The sequence below is a fragment of the Vipera berus genome (assembly GCF_964194415.1).
Source record: "Vipera berus genome assembly, chromosome: 1".
In the NCBI taxonomy this organism is placed as follows: domain Eukaryota; kingdom Metazoa; phylum Chordata; class Lepidosauria; order Squamata; family Viperidae; genus Vipera; species Vipera berus.
The window spans coordinates 333,079,322-333,106,710 of NC_138202.1; the positions used below are offsets into that span (position 1 = coordinate 333,079,322).

At 38.6% G+C, this 27,389-nt stretch overlaps 1 protein-coding gene across 1 annotated transcript in view; it reads right to left on the reverse strand.

The window, feature by feature from the left end:
• LOC308659396 (uncharacterized protein C8orf74 homolog) overlaps window positions 1–27,103 on the reverse strand; it is a gene marked incomplete at both ends in the record, with an annotated part of 37,635 nt that extends 10,532 nt beyond the window's left edge. The window contains 2 exons of the mRNA XM_081312965.1: window positions 23,536–23,728; window positions 27,056–27,103. Of these exons, the coding sequence (XP_081169091.1) occupies window positions 23,536–23,728; window positions 27,056–27,103 (241 nt within the window). The remainder of the gene's footprint in view (window positions 1–23,535; window positions 23,729–27,055) is intronic.
• Between the last annotated feature and the right edge of the window lie 286 nt (window positions 27,104–27,389).

Genomic DNA, 27,389 nt, shown 5'->3' on the forward strand with positions numbered 1-27,389 from the left:
CCTGGAATAGTACGGATGAAGGCGTTGGCTAGGAGTCACTTGTGGTGGCCAGGATTGGACAACGACATCGAGGAATGTGTTGCCAATTGCCATCTGTGCCAACGTTCTAGGCCTGAACAACAGCACATCCGAACGCATAAGTGGGAGTTAGCTAGGAATCCTTGGTCCAGGATTCATATTGATTTTGCTGGACCTTTCCAAGGGTTAACATTTCTAGTAGTGGTTGACAGCTTCTCTAGATGGCTAGAGGTAGTACCAGTCAGTTCAGTAACTTCAGCTAGAACAATACAGGCATTAAGGGGCCTCTTTGCCACTCATGGGTTGCCGGATTTAATTGTGTCGGATAATGGGCCACAATTCACATCTATTGAATTTCAGGATTTCCTCAAGGCCAACTCGATTAAGCATAAGACATCAGCACCCTTCCACCCATCCACCAACGGCTTGGCTGAACGGAACGTGCGGACCACGAAGGACGCTTTAAAAAGAATCATCCGGGGCAATTGGCATCAGAGACTGGCCGAGTTCTTGTTGGCCCAACACACGACCCCATGTTCTGCTACAGGGAAAAGTCCAGCTGAAATGAGGTGGGGCAGGAAACTGACTACCAAATTGGACAGATTACACCCTGACAGACTTCAATCAAACACTGAATTTGACATTCCTAACAGAACATTTAAAGTGGGGGATTTGATCTGGGCCAGGAATTATGGCCAAGGGGATAAATGGATTCCGGGGGTGGTGACTGAAATTCTAGGTCCCCTTTCGTACACTATTGAGGGGGAAGGGAATAGGAGCTGTAAAAGACACATAGATCAGCTGAGGAAGAGATCCAGTGGATGCTTGCCAGTAGAGGGGGGCCAAAGTATATTGGGGGAAAACAGTACATCCAGAGTCAGGGATAACAACATGCTAGAAAGTGGGGTAGAAGAACGGCAAAACATCTCATCCCCTGGTTCCCAACAACAACAACAACATCAATTTAGTCAAATTGACTGGGAGGTACCCCTGCGAGGTAGGCCAGTGACCACTGATTTTCAATCACAATCTAATACACAAAACAGCAGCAGAGAAACATCAGAGCCTAGCAACCCAGAGGCCAGGTCCAATAGTAACTTGCAGCCAAGCAATCAATCAGGAAGAGAGGTCCCTAGCAGCCAGAATAATAGATACCCTTCTAGAATACATAGGCCACCAAAATATTTAAAGGATTTTGTAAAGTAATAACATCAACTGGGGGGTAAGGGGTGTTGTGTATGTAAATAGTTATTAACAAGGTACTTAACAGATTGCAAACAGATTGCAGCATAGCAGGGGTTTGAGCGGGAAATTAAGGTGCATTCATTGGTTGCAATAACCTAGGAGCGGGAAAATAGACTCCATTGATTGGTTACAGTTCACACTCTTCTCATATAAAAGGTTGCAACATTTGACAGTTAGCCAGTTGACTTTGTGTATTCAATAAACTCGTTCATTGTTAAATCACTCTGAGTCCTCGTCTATCAGAACCAAACACTTATCAATACAACATAAAGTATTACTAGCATATAATAACAAATTGTGTTCCGTTTCAGCCACCTGAACATCTAAAGCAATATTCCAAAATTTAACAAAACAGATTGAATTCTGTATGAAAAAATAGACATCCTTGACAATAACTGATGAATCAGAAAACAAGATTTTAATCCAAAACAAGTTAAAAGCTTGCTTTATAGGAAAAAGATTTTGGTTAAACTGAGAGAAGAATCCTGCAATATTTATAAGATAATTTTGCTAATGGACTCAATTCATTGGAAAAAAGAATACATTTTTCCTTGCAACAAGTTTTACAGAATATTAGAATTGGAAGGGACCTTGCAAGTCTTCTAGTCCAACTCCCTGTTCAAGCAGGAGACCCATTCCAGACAAGATAGACACCAGGGAAATATTCTAAGTGTAGGAAATGTTCTTGTTTGGATTTGACAGAGGAACGGACCAGAATTTTGAACTGATTACTTCTAGTATCTATATGGTAGGATTGATTTATTTGTGTTTGTTTATGGACAATCTATATGGCTACCCATCTTGAGCAAGCAACTGGGTAATTGGGCAATAAATACTGTATATAAAACATGTTATAAGAAAATAATTTTAAACAGTGCAAAATAGAATTAAAAATAATCATCAGACTAAAACTCAAGATGCCTCAAAGCAATTTAAATACTAACAGGTAAATCAGACTCCACAAATGTCCAGGTCCTAACACTTGAGAAAAGAGCCAGATTTTCATAGCCTTCTAGACAGCTAGTAGGGTCAGGGCTATTCAGAGGGCAAGGCTTTTTCAAAGGGCAGACATTATTACAGAAAAGATGTGTCTCCTAGAACATGCATAATGTCATCATTTCAGAGAGGTAAGTACCTGGAGGATCCCCATTCTGCTAGACTGAGTAGAATGCATTGAAAGAATTGGATATCCCTGCTTGCCCTTTACTCCCTCACCCTGGACCATGCCTTCCTTTCCACAGTCAAAGAGCCCCATCCCAACTGCACTAACAGAGTCCATTAACAGGTGGGATACAGCTGGTGCACATACAAACGCATAAGCAATCTGAGAGCGTTTTCATAGCATTCTGCACCCATAAGCTTGGGATACCTGCCAACTTCTTACTCCACACTCAAACATCCTCCCCCACACACCATCTCCAGGTGCTGAATGCTATGCTTAACAATTAAGTAAAAGCCACAGATTAACTACTCCTATATTAGACAAAGTTTTTTTCCCCCTCATTCAAATCTCCTGAAACAATTTTGAGCTGCAGGTGCGCCTGATTGAACTTTTTGCATGTAAAGTTATAGACACAAACTTTCTACACAATACATTGTGGTATCCTGAGATGCACTTCAGCATTGCTTGTGACAGGAAACGTAGGCCATGCCTGGAAAGGAGCCCCTGAGTCAGATATAATCAGATTAGTGTACAAAGAAAAATAAAATGATATAATGAAGCACCACTTCATCTGCATGTATAAGATATTGCCTTGAATGTTTCAAAGAAAATGTATTGCAATCTAAAAGCTAGAAAACGAAGGAGAAAGGTTCTAATACTTATGTGCTGCTTTCCTATTTACAGAGAACATTTAATTGGGAATAATTCAACATTTTGAACTCCTTTATCTAGAGTGTACATTTGTACATTCTGTTTCTTATTCCATTCATTCTTATCTATTAACAGGTACATGTCACATCTCTCTGGAATAAAGTCAGTTCTTTTGAGCTACAAGATCAAATACTTTTTGAAATAGCACAAGGCCTGCATTCAAGACACAAGGCATCAGACAGGTTTTGGGCACTGCAGCAGTGCCTATTTAAATGGGAGAGCAGTCTTTCCTATTTACCTTGCATTTCCTTGATTTTAGATTGGTTGCTTACAGCTTCAGGGAACTGTCCATGCCACAGCAGCTGGTAGCTTTGCTGGGCTCTTTCCTGCCCAGGGGAAAAAAAGTATGGACCCCAATGCATTGCAATAGCTCAACTGACCAATGGGTCCCCTAACTGAATAGCTGTCAGTATGGTCACTCGTTTGGTTTGTTATTTATATGCCCATCTTAATCATTAAGACATCAATTGTTTCATTTGTATATCCTGTGCAGCATTTTTTTCCATATAATTCTTGCCGTCTCACGCTTTTTAAACCAAATCAGGCTTAGTCTTGACCAGTAAAACTTGCTCTTCTTCCATATAAGCTTGTAAACACAGGGTAGCTATAATAGATTTTCTCTCTGGCAATCTATCCCTAATTAGTTCTTTCAAGTCTCTCAATGGAGCACTTACCATCACTGTAACTGAGTCCATCCACTTTGTTGCTAGCTATCCTCTTCTTTCCTTTCACTTTTTCTAGCACTAGAGTCTTTTTCCAAAAGCTGTGCCTTCACATAATGTGTCTGAAGTAGGATAATTTGAGCCTAGACATTTGTACCTCTGAGTTGATTTGTTCAATGATCCATGGGTTCGTTTTCTTGGCTGTCCATGATATTCTCAGAAGTCACTTCCAACACCAAAGTTTAAAGGTGTCGATATTCTTCCTACAGTTTCTTTGAAGTCCAAGTACTAGTATTAAGGTAATTTTTTTTCTATTATTCTTATATTGTCCAGGGTTAACCTCAAAAAATGTGGAAAATTTGTTACACTTTGTTACCTATTACTTTGGATGAAATCAGATGACTAGAGTGACCAGAAGCAGGCAATGGATGCAGGACAGGGGACTGAAAAAGAAACAGCAAATTTCAAAAGGCAGAGCTTTCTCCTGACTCAGTGATGAGCAGAAAGCATTTCAACTCAGTGCTTCAAGGCACCCTTCTTCCTGCTTGCCTTGGCTTCAATAGAACAAGGTTTTTTTATGTAGCCTAAGAGGAATTCTCTCACAGGGACAAAGGGATTGACTGACAGAACTGACTCCTATGTGCTGGGTTTGTATTTTACACATAATTTTCTTTTCTAATCAACCCCCTCACAATTTTCCTCAAATTAATATTTACCAGATGTTTAGGACTTCGGTTGTTGGGAGTCCAAAACATCCGGAGGACAGAGGTAAAAGAGAAAAATATTTTAGCCTACACTGCTCTCTGCTTATCTTTCAATTTGTAAGTTTTCACTCAAACAAAAAAGGATGGCACTATTGTAGCTCAAGATGATTACTGCCTTTTTTGCTACTTCAGGATTCTATCATCTCATTATCTCCTTGTGTAGATATAGATCCTCAGCTTTCAGTAGGGCAAAAGGCAAGTAAGGGCAGTGCATCGGTAAAAGGTACTATTTGGAGCACTTGAAGGACACCCAAGTGTGATTTTGCAACACACTCTGTGGCAGGGCGATGCCCCTTATTTCACCTCTCCCTTGTACACATTTATTTGCAAGTGTAGTTCTGAGACTCTACAGATCAATGCAAACAAACAAGCCTTCACATTTCCCATCTTAGAGACAAGATTCTACTAATGGGTGTTTGGCTGGAGCTTAAAATTAAGAAAGTAGCTCTTATTATTCCTGCCCCCTGCTCCTTAGGCATCACCCTACCTTGAAAAAGGACCATCAAACCTATCATGGAAAAAATAATAATGAAACATGGTATTTTCATGAATGTTCTGGTTAATGAGTGCAGGTAGAGTGCAGGTAGAGTTGGCTGAATAGGTACTAACCTAGGGCACCAAAGCTTAGGAGTGCCAGCACTATGTCTCCTGGAGTAAGCCCCCATTCCTCATGTCAAACCAGTTTTGATTTGAAAGGAAAGACTGCTGAGGACTACTACACACAATTGTGTGTAACATCTTATTTGGCCCTAAGCCAATTAAGCCTGTCTTTGGGTGGTGGATCACCACACAGCTGTGCATCAAAAAACCCATCGATGTGTTTTTTAATCCCTGCAAAATGTTGTCTTACATTTGTAAAGTTTTCATGCTTAAGCCAAAATGGATTTTTGTTTTGTTTTTCCCCCTTGCCAAGTTCTATTTGTGGAGATTAACTGCTGGCGCATTCTGCGTCTTCAGTCTTCTCATCCATTGTAAATTGTAAAAGAAGGCAGAAGAACAAAAGACTAATGTTTTGGCAATGTTAGGAAAGAAGTACTTTTTTTCCCCTACTGCTTCAGCTTGCCTTGTGACCAAATAAATAAGATCATCATAAAATAGATAAGTGGTCAGGTAGGTAATACATGCAGCACTCATAGCCTCCCAAACCCATTTTACACTCAGAACAAAGCAGTAAGGGGCGGGATGAGGGGGGTTCATTTTATAAGAGGAAAAGATGCTAAATAGGTGCATTATGACTTGATGAGGCTTTACCTATTTTGCACCGGGAGACAACACCAATCCCCAGGGGGAAGCAGCACTATATCAACAAATGTATCATATATACTAATATACAGCTTTGTACTTGGGCCATCAGGAGTCCTGCTTGTATGGAAAAACATACTCACACATGTACTGCCTCAGTAATAGGCAGCTATTGAGGTTTACGCAAAAGAGCATGCCAATATCACAAGGTACAAATAATTGGTATGATCCTGTCTCTCTCAACTATTTGCTGAATGTGTGGAAGCAGCAGGATTGTGCTTTCCATGATAAATGAGGGAGTAAGGAGAATGAGAGTGGACCATAGCAGATAATCTAAAACAATTTCTCTTCAGTAAAATTCAAAATATGCATTTTCTTACTGCACAGAAATTGGAACAGAAGAAAAAGACTCAAATATTGGCATATAAAGGGCCACAGTACTTTACTGGTTTCACAATAGGTTGCAGTATTAATTATATTTAAATATCTTAAATAAGTAACCTACAAGAATACATATTTAATTTTTCTGAGATGAGCGTTATGTGGCAACTGAATTTTTTTGACATCAGGCAACCCCATCCCTTAACCTGCACTGATTTTGTCAGCTATAACCTAATGGCTAAACAAGAAAGGAGCCTGGCCTTCTCAGAGTTGTGCTTGTTTCTAGGTGCAGTGAATTGGCTTATTTATTTTTCTGTCTAGACAAACTTTCAGTTCAACATCTTCACAAATCATCTACACCTTGGAGCCAATGTGCATGATTTTTTCTAAATGAAATTATTTTTTAACAAAGACAAATTTTTGTCTCCAAATTTCTCCAAATTTTTCTAAAGTCACAACAACAGCTTGGTTGAGGGATGCAAGATCTCTCTAAGAGGTATAGAATACAGATTGCTGGATTAGTTGAGTCCTTGCTTTAACCCAACTAGACTTCATATTTACGTTTTCTTCATATGAAGGAATGGATTTGTTTAAATCCACAAAATAAAAATTTGTTCAGAATATCTGAAATCTGTATTAGACAGGCTATATTTTGATCTCTCAAAAACTGATACAGTAAATGGCTTATGGCTCATAAGCCCCCCAGAGTCACCTTATAGGGGAGATGGGTGGCAGAGAAATTTAATAAATAATAAAATTAAATTTTAAAAAAACAGCTAAAGTAGTTTGAATTCAGCAAACTGTCCTTCAGTTAATTTCTGGTTGCAGCAAGGGGTCTTGGAACCTCCTTCCCCTCCATTGCCCAAACAATAAAAAAACTAACTTCTCATGGGGACACTGTAGCTGTGCCAATTTGCCTCTATAAAACTGTCACTCTCATGTAGCAATTGCCCAGAATTATTTAATGGTGCAAATATCAAAGTATTGGGCTTGCTTGTGTGTAGGTGTGTGCATGCATGTATACAGAGAGGTGGGGCAGATAAGAGAGAAGTGCAATGTGGCAATGGCAAGCTCTAACTTCTCCACTTAGACACCATCACAGTAATATGGGGATAACCTATCATTGATAGCAGGCTAATCTGTTTCATCAGAGATTCCTATGTGGGTGGATTCTTATCACGTTATTTGGAGTTTAAATGAATTGGAACACAAGAAGAATCTCACATAGTGGCCTTCCCCAGACTCCTGCCATCCTCCTACTGGTAGCTAGTATGGCTAGAGTATAACAGTGTCAACACACTTGCAAGACATTGATTTGAAGAAGGCTGATAGAAGTTTTCCCCAAACAGGAGTTCAGTTGTACTTTGGACATCAAGGTCCAAAAATCAGAGTTGACAGTCTTCAGTGATATGATTCACCACAAGACACAGCTGAGAAGTCCATCACTTCTTAAAACCTGGGCTGAGTAAATATATGCCACACCTTGATGGCGTGAATTGAAGAAGGTATTATCTCATAAGCAAACAAAGGTGGCTTGATTAGCTCTAATTTGCTTCTTGGCAGCAACACGGGCAAAACCAATGGAAGTGAGGGAGGGGGGAAGAAGATACAAGAAATACACAATCCTTTTAGGATTTGGAGGTTAGGAAAAATTGTATGTTTATCAAAAGGTACAGTACACAGCCTAAGGCAACTTGGAAAAAATGCATGCATCTGCATGTTAAATGCCAAACTATTAATGGGACTGAATAAATAGATATCAAAACTGAGCCAGAAATGGGATAGGGGTTAGCAATTCAAATATCTTGTAAGAACTAGTCTGAGAAAATAGTGGGAAAGAACAGATTTAGCTGAATTAACTCTCCTCTGGCATCCCTCACCAATGATAAAAGCAGGGAAAGATATGTGAAACAAATAGTAGAACAACTAAGAAGATGACTTCTTCAAAACCCTAACCTGGTTGTTTTAACGGGGGAAAAAAATCTTAATTTAGATTCTGATTGGAAACTTTCCAATATTTTTAAATTATATTCAGTTTTACTTAATTGGTGTTAATCTATGGAGTTTCTCAGTTATCAAGGTCATGGGTTGGTTTGGGTTTTTTTTTTTGAAAAAAATCACCTTTGGGATATTAATCAGTGTTACTTACTCTTAGCAAGTTTAACTAATGTGTGGACTTCAATTTCCAGAATTCCCCAACCAGAAGAATTCTGGGAGTTGAAGTCCACACATCATATAGTTGTTACCAAATACAACGAAATAAGATGGGCGGCTAATACATTTTATAAATAAATAAAGTTGTATAGGTTGAGAACCACTGACTTACTATAAATCAAACAATGGAGAGAGTCTTCCAGTCACATTTTTTTAGACCATTACTGGCCAGATATGTGGTGAACTTCTCTTTTATATGCATACTATTGATATCCCCAGGAACTGACTCAAACAATATGTTACATTAACTAGTTGACATGGCAACTCCCTTTCTGTTTTTATTTTTTGTTCAAAGGGCAACTTCTACATCAATGGTATTTTCATCTTCTCTCTCATCCTCAGAAGCAATTTCAGAAAACCTTGCAATGATTCCCATGCTGCCTTTCTATGAACTCAGGCTAAGGTGACCTGTGTCTTCTCCTGACCTATCACTAATCAATACAATGTACAATTCAACAACCTACTTTCCAACTTTAAAGAATATTTGAAAAATGTGCACTAGATAAAAAAGTATCTTCAAACTGCACTGAGGAGAGAAAGTGTGCATAAAAATACATATTAATATTGGGGAAATGCATGCATTAGGAAGTTATACAAAATGCATAATTACATATTTTTTGAACTTGAATAAAATGAATTTTACAGATTTTCCCATTGCTACCTGTCAGTATTTCCCTTCGCCAAGTATGCTGCTGCTTCCAACAAACTGATTATGGGATCCATAGACATAAAATAGGATTTGAACCACTCACTTAAGAAAAAATGCCTTACTGCATTAATACTCCCCACTCATCCTTTACAATGTTAAATTGAAAAGGAGTCAAAGAATTCCCAAGTGTCAATACTTTTTTTTAGGCCAATCTTTTTAAATATTTGCAGGCTTTCAGATTTATTAAATCCTTCATCAGGCTATACAGTTACAGTAAAATCAGATTAAAAGAAATGATTATGGTAATTGTGTCTGATGTGACACAATTTGTACTCCAGAGTGGAGTGAGACCCTTTCCTCAATTTACACTTAACTACAACACAAACTGAGCTTAAATGGACTCCAGAAGATGGTAGAGGACAGGAAGGCCTGGAGGAACGTTGTCCATAGGGTCGCGATGGGTCGGACACGACTTCGCAACTAACAACAACACAACACAAACATCCCCTAACAACCTCTTGTTTCTGCTCATCCTTCATGACATTGGCTCATCTGACATCCAACCCATACCTGGGAAAGCCTTGAGCCGTTCATACAGGCATTCTCGACTTACGACCACAATTGATCCCAAAATTTCTATAGCTAAGTGAGACAGTTGTTAAGTGTATTTTGACCCAATTGACTACCTTTCTTCCTTTGCTACGAGAATCACTGCAGTTGTTCAGTTAATAACACAGTTGTAAAGTGAATCTACCTTCCCCATTGACTTTGCTTGTCAGAAGGTTGCAAAAGGTGATCCCGTGATCCTGGGATACTATAACTGCCATAAATATGAACCAGATGTCAAGCGTGAGAATTTTGATCATGTGACCATGGGGATGCTGTAATGGTTGCATTTGTGAAAAATGTTCATAAATCATTTTTTTCACTGCCGTTGCAACTTTGAAGGGTCACTAAATGAATGGTTGTAAGTTAAGAATTACCTGTACTGTTTTTAAAGTAGTGTTGTTTCCCCTTATCAATTCTTAGTTTCTGCCATGAATACACTTCTTGAAGAATTCTATTAGTGATGATCACTTGGTATTACAATCAGCTTGGTACCTACTGATTTAGGCTTGTATATCTTTTGCCTATTTGGCCTCTGGACACTGATTTGAGGGTTATTTTGCTTTGGGCAGTAGTAGAATCCAATTATTTTTCAGTCTCGCTTGTCTTGCTATGGTTACCAGGTCGCTGAGCTATTTGGCTTAGTGAAGTGGGCCTTAGAAAAGCTGAGCAACAACAAAGCTAGTGGAAGTGACAGTATTCCAGCTGAGCTATTCAAAATCTTAAAAGACAATGCAGTAAAAGTGCTACACTCAATTTGCCAGCAAATTTGGAAAACTCAACAATGGCCACAGGATTGGAAAAGATCAGTTTACATTCCAATTCCAAAGAAAGGCAGTGCCAAAGAATGTTCAAACTATCGCACCATTGCACTCATTTCTCATGCTAGTAAAGTCATGCTTAAAATCCTACAAGCTAGACTTCAGCAGTATGTGGATCGAGAACTACCAGAAGTGCAGGCAGGATTTCGAAGAGGCAGAGGAACTAGAGATCAAATTGCCAACATACGCTGGATCATGGAGAAAGCTAGGGAGTTCCAGAAAAACATCTACTTCTGCTTCATTGACTATGCTAAAGCCTTTGATTGTGTGGATCATAACAAACTGTGGCAAGTTCTTAAAGAGATGGGAGTACCAGACCATCTTATTTGTCTCTTGAGAAACCTATATGCGGGCCAAGAAGCAACAGTGAGAACTGGACACGGAACCACTGATTGGTTCAAAATTGGGAAAGGAGTCCGGCAAGGCTGTATACTGTCGCCCTGCCTATTTAACTTATATGCAGAGCACATCATGAGAAAGGCAGGGCTAGATGAATCAAAAGCTGGAATTAAGATTGCCGGAAGAAATATCAACAACCTAAGATACGCAGATGATACCACTCTAATGGCAGAAAGTGAAGAAGAACTAAAGAGCCTCTTGTTGCGGGTGAAGAAGGAGAGTGCAAAACTTGGGTTGAAACTTAACATTAAGAAAACCAAGATCATGGCATCTGGCCCTCTCAATTCCTGGCAAATAGATGGGGAAGAAATGGAGGTAGTGACAGATTTTATTTTCCTGGGCTCCAAGATCACTGCAGATGGGGACTGTAGCCAAGAAATTAAAAGACGCTTGCTCCTGGGGAGGAAAGCCATGGCAAATCTAGACAGCACACTAAAAAGCAGAGGCATCACCCTGTCAACAAAAGTGCGTATAGTCAAGGCTATGGTCTTCCCAGTTGCAATGTATGGCAGTGAAAGTTGGACCATAAGAAAGGCTGAGCGCCAAAGAATTGAGGCCTTTGAACTGTGGTGCTGGAGAAGACTCCTGCGAGTCCCTTGGACCGCAAGGCGATCAAACCGGTCAGTCCTAGAGGAGATCAATCCTGACTGCTCTTTAGAAGGCCAGATCCTGAAGCTAAAACTCAAGTACTTTGGCCACCTAATGAGAAGGAAGGACTCACTGGAGAAGAGCCTAATGCTGGGAAAGATCGAGGGCAATAGAAGAAGGGGACGACAGAGAATGAGGTGGCTGGATGGAGTCACTGAAGCAGTAGGCGTGAGCTTAAATGGACTCCAGAAGATGGTAGAGGACAGGAAGGCCTGGAGGAATGTTGTCCATAGGGTCGCAATGGGTCGGACACGACTTCGCAGCTAACAACAACAACAACAATAATGCTGGAAGGAGTGGGACAAGAGGGTGGGCTTCACTGTGAAGTGGCTTCTTTTCTTCTGGTTCAGCTTCTCTCAAGCATGAATTTAGTGCTCTTCTGAAGTAGCTGATGTCAACTAATCACTGGATTCTTGTTACATGAGAGAACAAAGCTCAACAGATTTTATAGACTTTGAGGCTATCTTGGATAGTGTCAGAATAAGAATGAAAACATTACTTTAGCATCAGTACTGCTAAGGATGACATAAGCTGTCTCAAGTTGGGGAGAAAATAAAAGCAAGATCTTGGTGACCTGGGGAAAAAAATATTGCCAGGAGATGTTTATACAAGGGTGAGTACAAGTGGGGACATAGCCTGTGTCAGGGCTGTGCTATTACAGGTTGTAGGTGGGTGTGATTATAATTCAATAGTCTGAAGTTCAAAAAAAATACAAATCCCTGTATATTGAAGGCAAGCATATTGAGGCAAAGCTGGGCTTCAGGTATGTTTACTATACGTGCTAAATTTCTGTATAGATACTCATTATGGATATTTGCATAAAGGAGAATTCAGCCAAACAGACCTGACCTACTTTTCAAACATATAATATAGATTCAGATTTAACTTTTCAGTAGGAAGTAGTCACATCATTTAATATCTCTTCTTCACAAAACAAAAAGCTCAGACAAGAAGTCACTAATAAATCTACCTTGTTCTAATAAACAGAGTACATTGCTGACAATTCTGATCCCCTACAAGCTACTTGGTCAATGCAACCATTCAAACTGTCCAATTGATTTCCCTTATTAATTGTCTTCTTCTCTAAGTCCACAGATTGGCTGGGGTGGGATGTTTGTCTCTGTGTCTGTCTGTGTGTGTGTGTGTGTGTGTGTGTGTGTACAGTAATCCCTGTTCTAATACTGATCATTCCGGTTGCAGATAATGGTTGGAGGATGTCTTGCATGCACATAGGACCCACACACATGTATATTACCACATATGCGTTTCTAAAATTAGGCCTTCTCCTGAAATAATGTTGTTATTGTTTGTACTGTTATAAAGAAGCTTCAATAAAGATGATACCTCACAGAATATAAGAGGACAGGTTTCCACCCTTACAATCTAAAATAATTGCTATAAGTAGGTGAGGAGAGGAGGGGAGGGGAGGGGAGGGAAAGAAAGGGGAAAGGAGAGGAGAGGAGAGGAGGTCAACAAACTTTGAGTCTATGTCCACTATATTCATACATAGTAATGATATTATAGGTCTGACTAGATACAGATTGAGTTGGTATATAACGTGTCCATTGGCTACATTTTAGTAGTTTATAACTAAAACTGTTGTGGGATCCTAGCTATTATCACTGTTTGTTATATAAGCAGGATATCACTTTAAACTACAATACAAACTGTGTTGTTTTTTTTTGTATACTGCAGTGATCACAGCAACTATCTTTTTTTCTAAACCTGTGTTTAAAAAGTTGTGTGAGTTGGTACACAAAATCCCTTCATCTTCATGCAAATAATTTCTGGGGAATGAATAAGCTATCAGTACTGATTATTTTAAAAAGTACTTTTTTATTTTCAGTTTTTAAAGTAAAATCCTGCTCTATCCCAGCCACAAGAGGGAGTTGTGACACAGATTTATGCACAAATTAGCTACTTATCCAGTCTGTTCTGAAAATTAAGCAGGAAAAGATCAACAAAGCAGTTGGCCAAACTTAGAAGACATTATTATTATTATTATTATTATTATTATTATTATTATTATTATTATTATTATTATTATTATTATTATTATTATTATTATTATTATTATTATTATTATCTATACACAACAATGTGAAGTCATAGCTGTCAGTTCTTTAGCTGGTGTTACCCTTCATAGGCATCAAGTTCTTCCTAAGAGCCTAGGATGTCATAATATATCAGTGTAGTACAGTATACTGTATGTGCAGATCCAAGCAGTGTGTCCTTTGCAATAGACAGATGGAAATTTTATCAATGCACAGATTTTCTAAGGACCAGCCAATTTTTTTCGTATTATTATTATCAGACTGTTGTTTCTAGAAAGATGACTTGATTAATTAGTTACAGTAATAATCAGTCATCTCCTTAAAGACAAGCAGTTTATTATGGCATAAACTTTTGTAAGCAAATCCTTGAAAGCTGATACATCATAAATTGTTAGGCTTCTAAAGTTTCTTGGTTATATTATTATTATTATTATTATTATTATTATTATTATTATTATTATTATTATTATTATTATTATTATTATTATTATTATTATTATTATTCATTTTTTCTATTAAAACCCATGTAAAGCTGATTTAAAAAGTTAATATCTAAATAACTAGTTGTGCACATACACACACACACACTTAGACATGGAAAGAGGGCAGGGGGGGCACTGGAAGGATTTTTTTTGCCTTTATTACAAATGTACAATACATGCAATACAAAATACGTAGAAAACAGGAGTAATCTCAGAAGATGTTTAAAAACAGGAGCCAGGTTTTAAAGCTGGAAAAACCCCCACAGTTCAGTAGTATCTATCAGCCAGTACACATGATGACATAAAACAAATCATCCAAAGAAACCAGTGGCAATATTTTAATGGCTTTAGTTGTCATGCTTTCATTGTTTCAATTTGTCTTTACTTCTTTCACTCTTTATAAGGGCATGGAATGAACCATACTAAACTGTGACAACACAAAAAAGATCCTTATGTTCTTATCTGCATACTGTTAAAACTCTTGTTGTCGTGATCTTTAACTGGGTGGCAATTTTTGAATGAAGGTACCTGAAATGGGCTAATGTATGAGTCCAAAATCCAGGACCCATGACTCTTGAGAAAATGAAATTTGGGAAAGTTATGGCTGTTTCAGACTGCTGTCGTGGTGACATGATCTTCATTTTCAACATGTCATAACAGTTTCCCAGCCAGTCTGATAATTCCTCACTCTATCCTCATCCAGCAGCAAGAAATTGGCTCATTAAGTAGCCATTAATAGAAGCAATAACTTTAAGGTACATGAAGAAAGGCTTGGATATTTTTATTGCTTTATGAGCCCCTTCTCTGGCACATGCACATAAATGTATCTTTATTCCATCTTTGTTCAGGAACTTAAGGCACATACATACAGTATTGCTCTATCTTCCTATTTTTTCCCCACAACTCTGTGAGATAGGTTGGTCATCAAGTGAGCTGCTGTGGCTGCAGATGGAGTCCAAACAAGAAACATCTCAAATGAGAAAGGTACAAAGGGATTTGGCACAAACTGAAGGGACAATAAAGACATCCTGAACTAAATGACTCACATATACAAGCTAGGTCACCCAATATAAAATGCCACACTAAAAATGTCTATATAGACAAATTTTGTATTTCTTTCTTTCAAAAATTGACAAGCACAATGACTCTGCCTCCTAAAATAAGGTCACTGGAAGTCAAGATACTATGCAAATTACAAATCTGACCGATAGGGAGTTTGGGCTAGTGTAAGATTGACTCACATGCCAATTGAGATATCATCATGGGATAGGTTGGAGCCAGGATTGCCTAACTATGACCCAGTTCACTACATGGCTTCGACCTACTTTGTAAATGGGGGATCCTGTGTCTCTTCTTTTCAGATTGCTGCCTTTATAGTGCCAAGGTAGATAGCATTTTTATTTGGCATATATTTATACTTAATACTATTGCACCAGGTCAGATAGGGTGGGCATGCTCCCTATCCCTTCCTTTATGTTGCTATCTAGTTAGGCCTAGGCAGCATGTCTTGGTAGCTTCCACTGCTCTGCAGAACACTCTTCTCCCCTACCCTCAAAGCCTTGAAAAACTGGCTTCTGGCTCTTCCCATAAGCATTGTGTCAGGGCATGGTTGGACTCCAGTAAAGCTGTTGCTTTTGGGGAGAAGAGGTGGGGGTGAGACAGCATACAGGGCGGAGGTACAAAAACTATCCATATGGTGTTTCAACAATGTTGTGATTCAGGGTCAGCCTGTGGGTTCGGCAGTTGGGTCGGATGACTCAGATGAGGGGGAGGAGGGGGGTGTTGAAGAAGAACTTGCTGATGATGGCTTGGAGGCTCCGCAGAGCCCCCAGCCAGGCCCCTCTTACTTGGTGGAGACCCAGCTGTGTGAGCCTGACAGTGTGGATGAAGATGACCCACAGCTGGCCCTGTTCAAGGACGCCCGACGCAGGAGGCAGTCAAGTAGGAGCAAGCAGAGAAAGGCTGTGGGACTTCTCGGAAGGAGGCAAAGAGAGGCCACGCCCTGAACTCTTATAAAGGGAGTGTTTGGGGGAGGGCTGGTTTGCTGAAAGCAACCGCTCCGATAGAGGATCAAAGCTCCGGTATCTTGTTTCATGTTTTGTTTGTTTGTGTAATAAATTTGGCAGACGTATTCCAGCCTCTGCCGTTTGTACAGGGGTTGCCTTTCTGCAAGGCCGGTAGCAGGCTGGTACAGAACAAACAACAACTTGCACCTGAACATTGGCAAGACAAAAGAGATGGTGCTAGACTTCCGGAGGGAAAAGGAGGAACCTGCCCCACTTTACATCGGGGAGGACTGTGTGGAGAGGGTTTCCTCCTTTAAATTTCTGGGAGTCTACCTCTGCGAAGATCTGACCTGGAAAGTTAATACAACCCAGGTGGCCAGAAAGGCCCAATAGAGACTTCACTTTCTCAGGGTCTTGCGGAAGAACAGGGTAGAACAACGGCTTATGACCCTCTTTTACCGGTCTACTATAGAGAGCGTCCTCTCGTATGGTATTGTGGTTTGGTATGCTGGTCTGACAGCCGCAAATAGGAAAGTATTACAGAGGGTGGTGAGCAGAGCACAAGACACTGTGGGCTGTCCCCTGACACCACTGGATGACATTGCCAGGGCTCGCTGCCTTGGAAGAGTGAGGAAAATTCTCAGGGATGACTCACACCCTGGACAGTATCTCTTTACTCTCCTACCATCGGGTAGGCGATATAGGAGTATAGCCAGCCGTACCAACAGGCTGAAGAACAGCTTTTATCGATGGGCTGTTAGGCTTTTGAATGGGAAATAATTTTATAAACTTTATGCATAATTGACTTGCGAGGCCGGTGCATTGTGTAATTAGCTCACATGGTGTAATAAGATGGAGGGTTTGTGTCACTGTAAGTTGGGGGTGGGGGCACGAAAGGAGGCTCAGCCAATCTCAATGTATACATGGTTGTACTTTGACCATAAAGGTTCATTCAAGAGTACTGAGAGTTTGGAAACTAACTCTTTTTTTTCTGGTAATATTTATTTACTTACTTACTTGTTGCTGTTTATAAGCTATCCAGAATTACCGTGCTTAATGGGTACATTATATTACCCTAACTGAATAAAAAGACTCTATATGCTTTTAAAATAGATACGCTAAATACTGTAAATAACAGTAAAAATCACAACATAGTGTACAACTGCACTACTATAATTTAAACCGATGTCAAAAATCATTCTAACTTCATAAAGATTGTGAAGGAAGAAGAATTTTAAAGACCTTTCCAAATCTTGGGAAATGAGCATTCCAAATGTACCTTGAAAACATGAGGCAACCATTCTGACATGTGGAAATCCTGATTACAGAATAGAACTAAGCAGACAGGAACCTAATTTACAAATGTGCAGTTCAAGTAAGTGATCTTTCTGTATGCCCAATTCAGAAAGCTGGCATCAGCAAACAGTAAGTCTTGGCAAAACTTCCAAAGACCCAGCCAATGCAAAGATTGGCAGATGGAAGAAAGAGAAATAAATTGGGAAAGGTGAAAGGCCACACAAATTGCTCTAGTCTGCATCACAAGGAAAGGGCAGAGAGCACAGTCAGGAAGGACTGCTAACAAACTACTAAGAGTCCAAACAAGTTACAGGAGACAAGAATTAACTACTTGACTGTGCCAGTGATAAGAAATAGTTGAATTCTTTATATACTCAGTAGATTAAAGTGGCAAATTTCTCATGGCTTTACAGTGTCTCTCATTAATAAAAACTCCCAAATTTCACACTGGCAGCAGACATTCTTGAGAAATAAAAGAAATGGAACAAGAAAAAAAGGTGATGAAGATGAAATACAATGCTAGAGGCTAATCCAGCAGCACCAGTGACTAATAGTTTGCCTTAACTACCAGCAAATCACGACCAACCTGACACAGTGCCAAATCAGTAGAATGACTCACCCGCCCCCAAAAAATGACTCACATGGGCCAATGAGATTATTTACTGTCAAATTAAAAAAAATTGAAAGGGATCAACCTTGCTCAATAATTTTATACAAAAACAAGAGAGAAGACAATGGACAAAAACTAGAACAAACTGAGACATACAAAGATTTTTTTTTGAAAAAGTGAAATTACATAAATCTCATAAATTCTGCAAAAATACCACCCCCCAACAACCACTGATTTGTCTAGTGAAGAACAGCAGAAAAAAATAACAAAAAAGAAGTAAATAGCATGTAATATAGGGAACTTTTGAAGCTACTTGGTTACCATTAATTTCATACTTGGAGAAGGCTTGATGAAGAACAATTTATCAATAAAAACAATATATAGGTCCTGAACAAAAGTAAATGCCTGGAGCATTTCAATTTTTGACACCATATATATATATCTTCCAAAGTCCTAAGATCTAATAATGGGAAGAGATAGAGTGAAACAAATAGCTGTCTAGAATTTAAATTTTGCTAAGAACATCATTTGGCTTGAAAATAAGTGGTTAAGAGCTATATGAAAAAAATCCTTACTATCTGTGTCCTTTTTATATTTCCATTCTAATGTCCAAATGTTTGAATGTCAGCAGTTTAAACATTTCATATGTCCAGAGACAGTCATTGATTGGGGATTCTTTTTAAGACTTTGCAAAGACTGGAGTCAAAAAGCCAACCGCAGTGGCCATTGTCAGGAGTTTCTAAATCAAATGAAGGCCAGTGAGAATAAAAGACAGCCAATACAGTATCACAAGCATCAGAAAATGACTAAGCAATCTAGCTAGGTCTAATCAAAACACGTTGATAAGTTAAAGAACAAAGAGGCATACCTTGAAAAGGAAAACGTACAATGAAGTTGTCACGTTTGGTTTCTTTGAATGAATCATGAAATATGGGCTAATAAACATGTAGCCCAAATTAAGAATGCTGTCCTGAGAACATATGAGAAGAGTCCCTAATGACCTTAGGTCAAAAGAAATTTACACTGAAGGAACATCCTTATCACAGCTAAGTGAAATACATAAATATTAAAAACCCCAAGCAGAAATAATAGAATATCTAGCTCTAGCAAACATAAAATATATAAGGAAAGTTGTTCAACAAATAAATTAAAGTGGAAAATATATAATTGGAATTAAGCCGTGTACTGAGAATTTCATTTCAATAGATAATAATTCAAAGAAATTATTCATAGCTACAGAAAATATAGACAGAAATTTGCAAGCCTGGATAAATAATAAAGCCTGGCCACCATTCATCCTGAGTATCTATGAGTATCTTCTAACAGTAATTTACCTTGGGAAAGAGCTACGACAAATGCAGTATCATCAATGTTTAACCAAATTTCACTGATAGCAGCAAATAAAACACATTGATCGGTTTCATAATTGGATGAAATGTAAACCTTCCTAATAATTAAACAGGAATTCTAACAAATAATTTAAAGCAACTTAGTAGCGTAGCCATGAAATTATTGGAAGCAATATTTAGATGCTGAGTAATTTCTATAGCTACAAGCATTAGAATCATACAGGCAATAGTTTCTCCTGTGACACTCTGCTGAAGTGACAGTTGGACTTTTGAGGGAAACTGAAAAAAAATGAGAAGAGGAAGAGAAACAGAGGCAGAATTAGAAACAGATGCAGAAACAGAAGCAAGATTGATGGACTAATGGCAGTGGGTATACATTGGGGGACTTGTGGCACCAAATTGGGAACAAATTAATTCTGGAGAAGGTCTATCTTTGTGGTCACTATCATCATTTAACACTGACCTGATGGTACATAATCAGTCAGTCAGCCAGTCAGTCAGTGTCAATCAATCAATCAATCAATCAATCAATCAATCAATCAATTCTGTTTAATATATTTTATATAATATTTATGGTATTGCTTGCTTCAGGTTTCACCACAATTGCAATAGAAATTAGTAATTATAGGATAATTATCAGTTTTCTGCATGTTAACTGTTCTCAATGGCTCAAAAGTAGAACAAAGTGGCAATCCTTTTTGTCTTTACACTAAGCCTCATGAGCAAACAAAATCCACAAGCAGTGAGTAGTGTAAGGTCATCTGGATCTTCTCCCTGTTTAAAGGTAAAGGTAAAGTTTCCCCCGCACATGCGTGCTAGTCGTTTCCAACTCTAGGGGCCGGTGCTCATCTCCGTTTCAAAGCCAAAGAGCCAGTGCTTGTCCGAGGACGTCTCCGTGGTCATATGGCCAGCATGACTAGACGCCAAAGGCACACGGAATGCTGTTACCTTCCCACCGTAGTGGTCCCTATTTTTCTACTTGCATTTTTACATGCTTTTGAACTGCTAGGTTGGCAGAAGCTGGGACAGGTAACAGGCGCTCACTCTGCTACGTGGCACTTGGGATTCGACCCGCCAAACTGCCAACCTTCTGATCGACAACAAGCTCAGCATCCTAACCCACTGAGCCACCACGTCCCTTCTCCCTGTTTACAATAGTCAAATTGCCCTTAATCACTCTGATGGGCAATTGGGAGCTCAAATGCTGTATCAGCCACCTCTAAGAACTTTTGTGCTCTCTCCAGTCCCAGCCTCAGCTGTTGTTAATTTTCAAAATACAAATAATAGGACTTCTGCCATATTCTATTTAGGAATTATTTCTATTGAAACAAACTTTGTTGATTGTTATTTTGTTGTTTTAATGTATACTGCCAACAGTCTCAATATGGGGCAAAAGATGGTCAATTTCTAAATACTGTTAAATCAATCATGTAAGAATCAAAAATGGTATTAAGGCCAGTAAGAAGTTATTATAGAATTATTATTATATACACAAAAATTTGAAACATCAGTTCTTAGTATTGGCCTTCAAACACATCAAGTTCTTCTCAAGAACCTAGGATGTCGTAATGTATCAGCTTGTATATGTTCAGAGCCAAGCAGTGTGGCCTTTTGCAAAATTTTGTCAATACGCAGGTCTTCTAAATTGCTATCCAAGAAATTTTGATAATGTACCAATAGCCACTGGGACCATAATAATTCAATTTTTTTCTTCAATAAAAATATTTCATTTTTTTTAAAAAACATCATTCAATTTTGATTTTCAGATCTCAATACTTTATAAGTTTTTTCAATTATTGGTGTTCTACTGTCTTCTGGTATTGCCATATCAATTATCCACACTTTTCAGCCACATTTAAATCTGATGTGTTATGACCCAAGACTTTATCAATTAGTATTTAGAAATCACACAATATTTTAACCTGCTCATTTTGATGACTTTTTCAGTTCTCTGTTTCCATCAGTTTTTCAGTACTGGCACATGATGATTGTTATAGATGTTCTAGTGAATCATTTTGGCAAGTATGATATATTGTTGTGCATAATTACTGTAGTTTCTTGGTTGTATTAGTTTGAATAGCTTGCTCTTGAGCAACCAAAATCAAGCCTTCCATTTATTTAATGTTCCAGTTTCAAGCCATTGTCAGATTTTATCTCTCATCTCTCTCTATCTCTCCATCTATCTATCTCCTTTATAATTTTCATAAATAACTCAAGGCAAACATACCTAATACTCCTTCCTCCTCCAATTTTTCCCACAACCACCACCCTGTGAGATTGTTGGGCTGAGAGAGAGTGACTGGCCCAAAATAACTTGTCTGGTTTTCGTGACTAAGATGGGACTAGAACACAGTTTTCTGATTTCTAGGCCAGTACTTTAACCACTACCCCAAATCCCTCGATCTTTTGTAGAAACTGACTGTAATGGGTTTTCTTGCAAATTTTAAGTTACAGCAATGCTTGTCTTAGCTGTCTTTTACATAATCAGTCTATGCATGATTTTCTTTGAAGGTTTGTTTGACTTGAAGTAAACCTTTGCCTCATTTCTATGGACTAGGTATAATCTATCAATATGCCCTATGGAAATTACATCAAGTCTGGATGAAGATCACTACAAATACATGGACATTCTTGAAGCTGAACATATTAAGTACACTGAAGTCAAGAAGAAGTTTAGAAAAAAATACATCATGATAGTGAAGATCTCAAAACGCAAACTCAGTAGAGAAAATGCCATCAGGACATTAACACACCCAGGCATTTCTAGTCACTGAATACACAGCTGGAATAGTGAACTGGACTCAAGTAGAATTAAAAATCCTGGATTGGATGATGAGAAAAATAATGACAATGAATCATGTCTTTCGCCCATGCAGAGATGTTGACAAATTCTATTTGCCAAGGATCATAGGAGGGCATGGAATGTTGCAAGTACACTGGACAGTTAAAGAAGGAAAGAGGGTATTGGAGCTAATACACTATAAAGATTTACTGATTATCAGACAGAACAAAGTGATCTACAAGAAAGACCAAATGAAGCATAGGAAAGAGACATCGCAAGGCAAAATATTACGTGACAAATAAAAAAAAAATCTATCAAACAATGCAGATGGCTGCCAATGGCTAAGAGCTGGGGGAAAAATAAACAGAGGGACTAATTCTGGCTGCACAAGACCAAGCCCTAAGAACAAGTGTGTACAAAGCCAGAATTGAGAAGATAGCAACAGTCAGCAAAGAAGCTGAAGAAACAGTGGACCACTTAGCTGCTGCAAGAAGATCACACAAACTGACTACAAACAACAGCATGACAAGCAGAAACAATAGTAAATTGGAAGAAACAATGGTGAAGTGGAGCATCTGCGACAAATACTATTTGCCTGCTAGCGAGAATTGGCAAAGAATAGACAAATAGACAAAAGAAGACAAAATAATAGAAAATGAAGATGCTAAAGTGCTCTGGGACTTAATAAGTAGACCTCAGACTTAATTAGAATTCAGACTTAATAACTGCCGATAAGAAAGATAAAAAGTCTGGATAGTGGATGTTGTAATACCTGGAGACAGCAGAATACAAGAGACAGAACTGGAGAAAATCACACACAACAATGACTTGCAAATAGAAGTAAAATGACTGTGGCAAAAGAAAGCAAATATAGTATCAAGAGTAATAGGTGCTGACAGTTGAATCCCAAAACATCTAAAGCATCACTTGAACACCCTCAGCACTGACAATATCACCTTCCGTTAATTGCAAAAGGCAGCTTTACTTGAAACAGCTTACATCCTATGATGAACTTTTAATATTATTAAACAAGAAGATATAGATATGCCAGGTCCTTGGGAAGGATTTGATAGGTGGACAAAAATGCCAAATTCAGTCTGAACATCTGATTGTGTGACTAACCAATGATAATGATAATATAAGGTAAAGGGAAGGAAGGAAGGAAGGAAGGAAGGAAGGAAGGAAGGAAGGAAGGAAGGAAGGAAGGAAGGAAGGAAGGAAGGAAGGAAGGAAGGTCACTAAAATTGTTCTCCCTCATCTCTTCCACATCAGATACTGATATATTCCACAAACAGTACTTAGGCTATAAAGACTACACATTGGTTGCCTATAAAAGGAGGTGCAAAGTTGATTCAGGTCAGCCCAAATGTTTCCTTTATAGCTGAAAGTATTGCAGTGGTACTTCTTTTTGTAACAAATGCAATCTTGGCTTACCTTGGGTTTCCTCCAATAGCTGCCCTGTCAATTTTCCCACTTCAGCTACAGCTTGCCAGCATAAACCTTTGTTAGCAGCAAACACCAAGCTATAGTAATGGGTATCAAGTTTGATACTCTGACGTACTTCCTGAATTTCATCAAACTCCTTCCACCCCAGCAAATCTCTTAGATACAGGCGACCAGGCCTCTGCTGAAAAAAACACCAAACAAGAAAAGCTGTTAGTATGTGGCACTGTTTCATATCATGGAAGAATTTAAAAAAATCATAGACCAATAAGCAGAATCAAATTTGCCCAGCGTTCTGTCCCCAAAAGAAGCCAACTACTTTGCTCTGAGGAGCTTACAAATGCAACAGCTCCTATGTGGCTATTTCCACTCTGATTACTTACAGCATCTTCCATTTCAATCAGTCCTTGTTGTACCAATATATTAGCAATGAAAACAGCTTTTATATCATCAAACCAATGATGTGATAAAATGTGAAAAATCTGTATATGGGAATGTCCTATAGCTATCATGAGTAATAGCTACTGATGCTGCATTGTTCTAACTTATTTTTTTACAGCTATGGTTTGTTTGTGAAGAGACAATATTGTAATAGGGTCCTTCATCCAGCACAAAACTAAGCATGCTTAAATCTAGTTGAGTTCAAATATTGCATTAAACCAATCATTGTTTGCTAACTAACCCATATAACCTTAGCTCAGGGACTAGAGATGCCATTGAAATGTAAGAACATAAATTTCAGGTTTCAAAATGGTATTAAGAAAAGTATTCTTAAAAGTCAACTTTCCTGTGACTCTGCAGAACTTTTTTTTTTTAAAAAAAAATAATTTTATTTTTTTAAAATCTTGGAGAAGTGCTTGTTATTGGTGGCATGAATGGTAGTGATATGTGCTTGGGTTCCTTTAGTCAGTGGGTGATGAGTTTTATTAAAGTAGATGTATGGAATCTTGAAGGTGGTTTTGAAATTGAAACGTACTCTGTTTAGGAGCTCATGTTTGATGCAGGGCCAATGTAAGATAATGTACTGTGACAAGACATAGAATAGGAGACTTATAGGTCAGCTTATAGTAAAGAGACAGATCTTTGTCTTGAAAAATATCCCATGATAGATGCACTCACTTTGGCACAGCATGAGAAAAGGTCTGTTTGAAAGTCCCCATTTTGAAGATTGGAGTGAAATGGCTGCAGTTATTGCAGCAGGACAACTGGTGACTTTAAAGCACCAAAGCTTCATCAAGACAAGACATATGGTAGTGCTGCAATGAAAATGAGGTCTGGTGGAAGAGTGAGTGTTTGCCCCTTATAGTTTGAGCACTTGACTTCTGCATTTACAGTCAAGGTCCTACCTGGTCAGTTTATTTTGGAAGATTATCTATTGACCAGCTACCAGGTATGGCTATAGGGCTATCTACTGGACTACTTGCTGGACTTTCTGCTGGTCTGCCTGCTGGGTTTTCAGTGTTGACAGGGAAGGGAAGTCAAGCCTAAGCCAATGACTTGTGAGGTGCCAAAGGGTCAATGATCTCATCCCTCTTATTTAATATTTACATAAAGCCACTAGGTGAGATCATCCATCAAATTAGGGTCAGGTATCATTGATTGCATATCTCAGTTCTACTTCAACCAATTGACACTGTCAAGACTTTGTCTAAGGGCTGGAGGCTATTGTGGTCTTCAAGAAGAGGAATAGGTTTATATTCAATTTGACGTAACTGAGTGATTTGTAGAAGAATTCAGCCTGAAAAAGGTTTAAGAGATGTGGAAGTGCATTCTGAATTGTAGATCCTGCATAAATCAGAGGAGCGAACTAGATTAACTTTTAAGATTTAAGATTTCATAGCTATAAAATTCAACCATAATGACCTTGCTCACACATTATAATCCACCATAAATATTGCTTTGCAAAACACAATTGCTGGGATCACACAACACAGTATTTAACAAAAATACTATGGATTAATGCAATTTATAAATAAATAATCAAATTTGGAAATACTGCCAAAATCTTAATTCATTAGTTTGATTCTGCTTAAATTGGACCACTATAGATTATGGACAATAATAATCAGTTTATATATATATATATATATATATATATATATATATATATATATATATATATATATATATATATATATATATATATATATATATATATATATATATATATATATATATATATATATATATATATATATATATATATATGAAAAAAACCCTAAACCAAAGCAAAATACAAATGGAAACGTTAGTAAACAAAACACAGGTTTAAATCTCCACTTTGCCACTGAATATGTGAACTTCCTTTAGGCCAGTCACATTCTTTGTCTCATGCTTTTGCCCAAACATTCTCAAACATTGCCCAAACATGCCTTTGGGCAATGTTTGAGGCTGCACAAGAATGGGGTGTGCTCTCACACAGCCTTTGGACCTGGAAAGTGTACAAGTGGACCGTGCTCTTATGTGACTTTTAGAGTCTCCAAAAGACACATAAGAATGGAGATGTGCTTTTGTGTGGTTTTGGGAGGCCGCTTCAAGAACGAAGGCCTTGTACAACCTGGAGCAGCCTCATGGCCTTTCAACAGAAAGAAACTGCCTGAAGGTAAGTGCTACATGGCAGAGCCTAGACAGGGGTAGGCAACCTCGGCTCTTTTATGACTCATGGACTTCAAATCCTAGAATTCCTGAGCCAGCTGGCTCAGGAATTCTGGGAGTTGAAGTCCATGAGTCATAAAAGAGCCGAGGTTGCCTACCCCTGGCCTAGGAAGTAGTGGGCCTTGAGGCCCTTGCTCTCTCTACCTCAGTACTGTCACTGAGTATCACTGCGCAGGGTGGCCTAAAGGGTGGGGGGTGGGGGTGGGGGCTAGAGAATTGTTTCGCTTTTGTTCACATGTGTGTGTGTGGGGGTAGAGAAGCCAAGTCAGAATTTTTTCTGAATTTCTGACATGCCAAGCCCAAAAGGTTTGTCATCACTGGGTTAGAAAATCAAATGTCAAAACAATCCAAGAATACAGTAATTAATTTCATTGTTCTTAAAGAAAAACATCTGCCATCAAGTTCATCCACTCCCTTTCTCATATATAATAAGCACATAAAATCCAGTGTGAAAAGCCCCTCTCTGGATTTAAAATGTCAGTATCAGAGCACATTGTAACAGTCAACTGCACAGTCAGAATCTGGCTGAGGCGTCTTAGGCTACTTTAATCGACGCATCTCCTAGTACTTTTAAGATCAAAAGACACTGTGAAACAGCATTTTTTTAAAACAACGTTTACTCGGTCAGAATAAAGTAAAAAAAAATACAGTGAAGAAAAATGAAAAGTTTACAAATGCAAACCTTCAAGATTTCTCCAGGAAGAAGGCAGGAAGGCATCTGAAGCCTTATTTAAAGGTCCTCCTGGTTTCCATGGGAATGGAACTTGGCAAACTACGATATATTTCACCAAGATTTTCTGGGGCTCTCCCCTCCCCTCTACCACGATCACCTTAAACTTTTACGTCTCATTTTTACCTGCAACTGAAGAACAGCTTTAACACCCTCCGCAGTCAAATTGGCCATCCTTCCTGGATTGGTTGCTAGGAGACACTGGCTTACGATGCAAAACCCTGGAAGAAAAGGTTCTGTTACAAGGACATACTTACATACTCCCTTCCAGAGCACAGCTCTTATGGCAGCCCAGTCTCAACTTTTGTATCTTATGTTAATCTGCCCATCAAAGGGTCCAGCAGAGATAAAAAGGCCACTTTTTTCAGTTACACATTTATGAAATACTTAGATACAAATATATGAGAGAGATTTACAGTTTTAGTGTCCCATGGGCATGATTTATGAGCCCCTCTGTGAT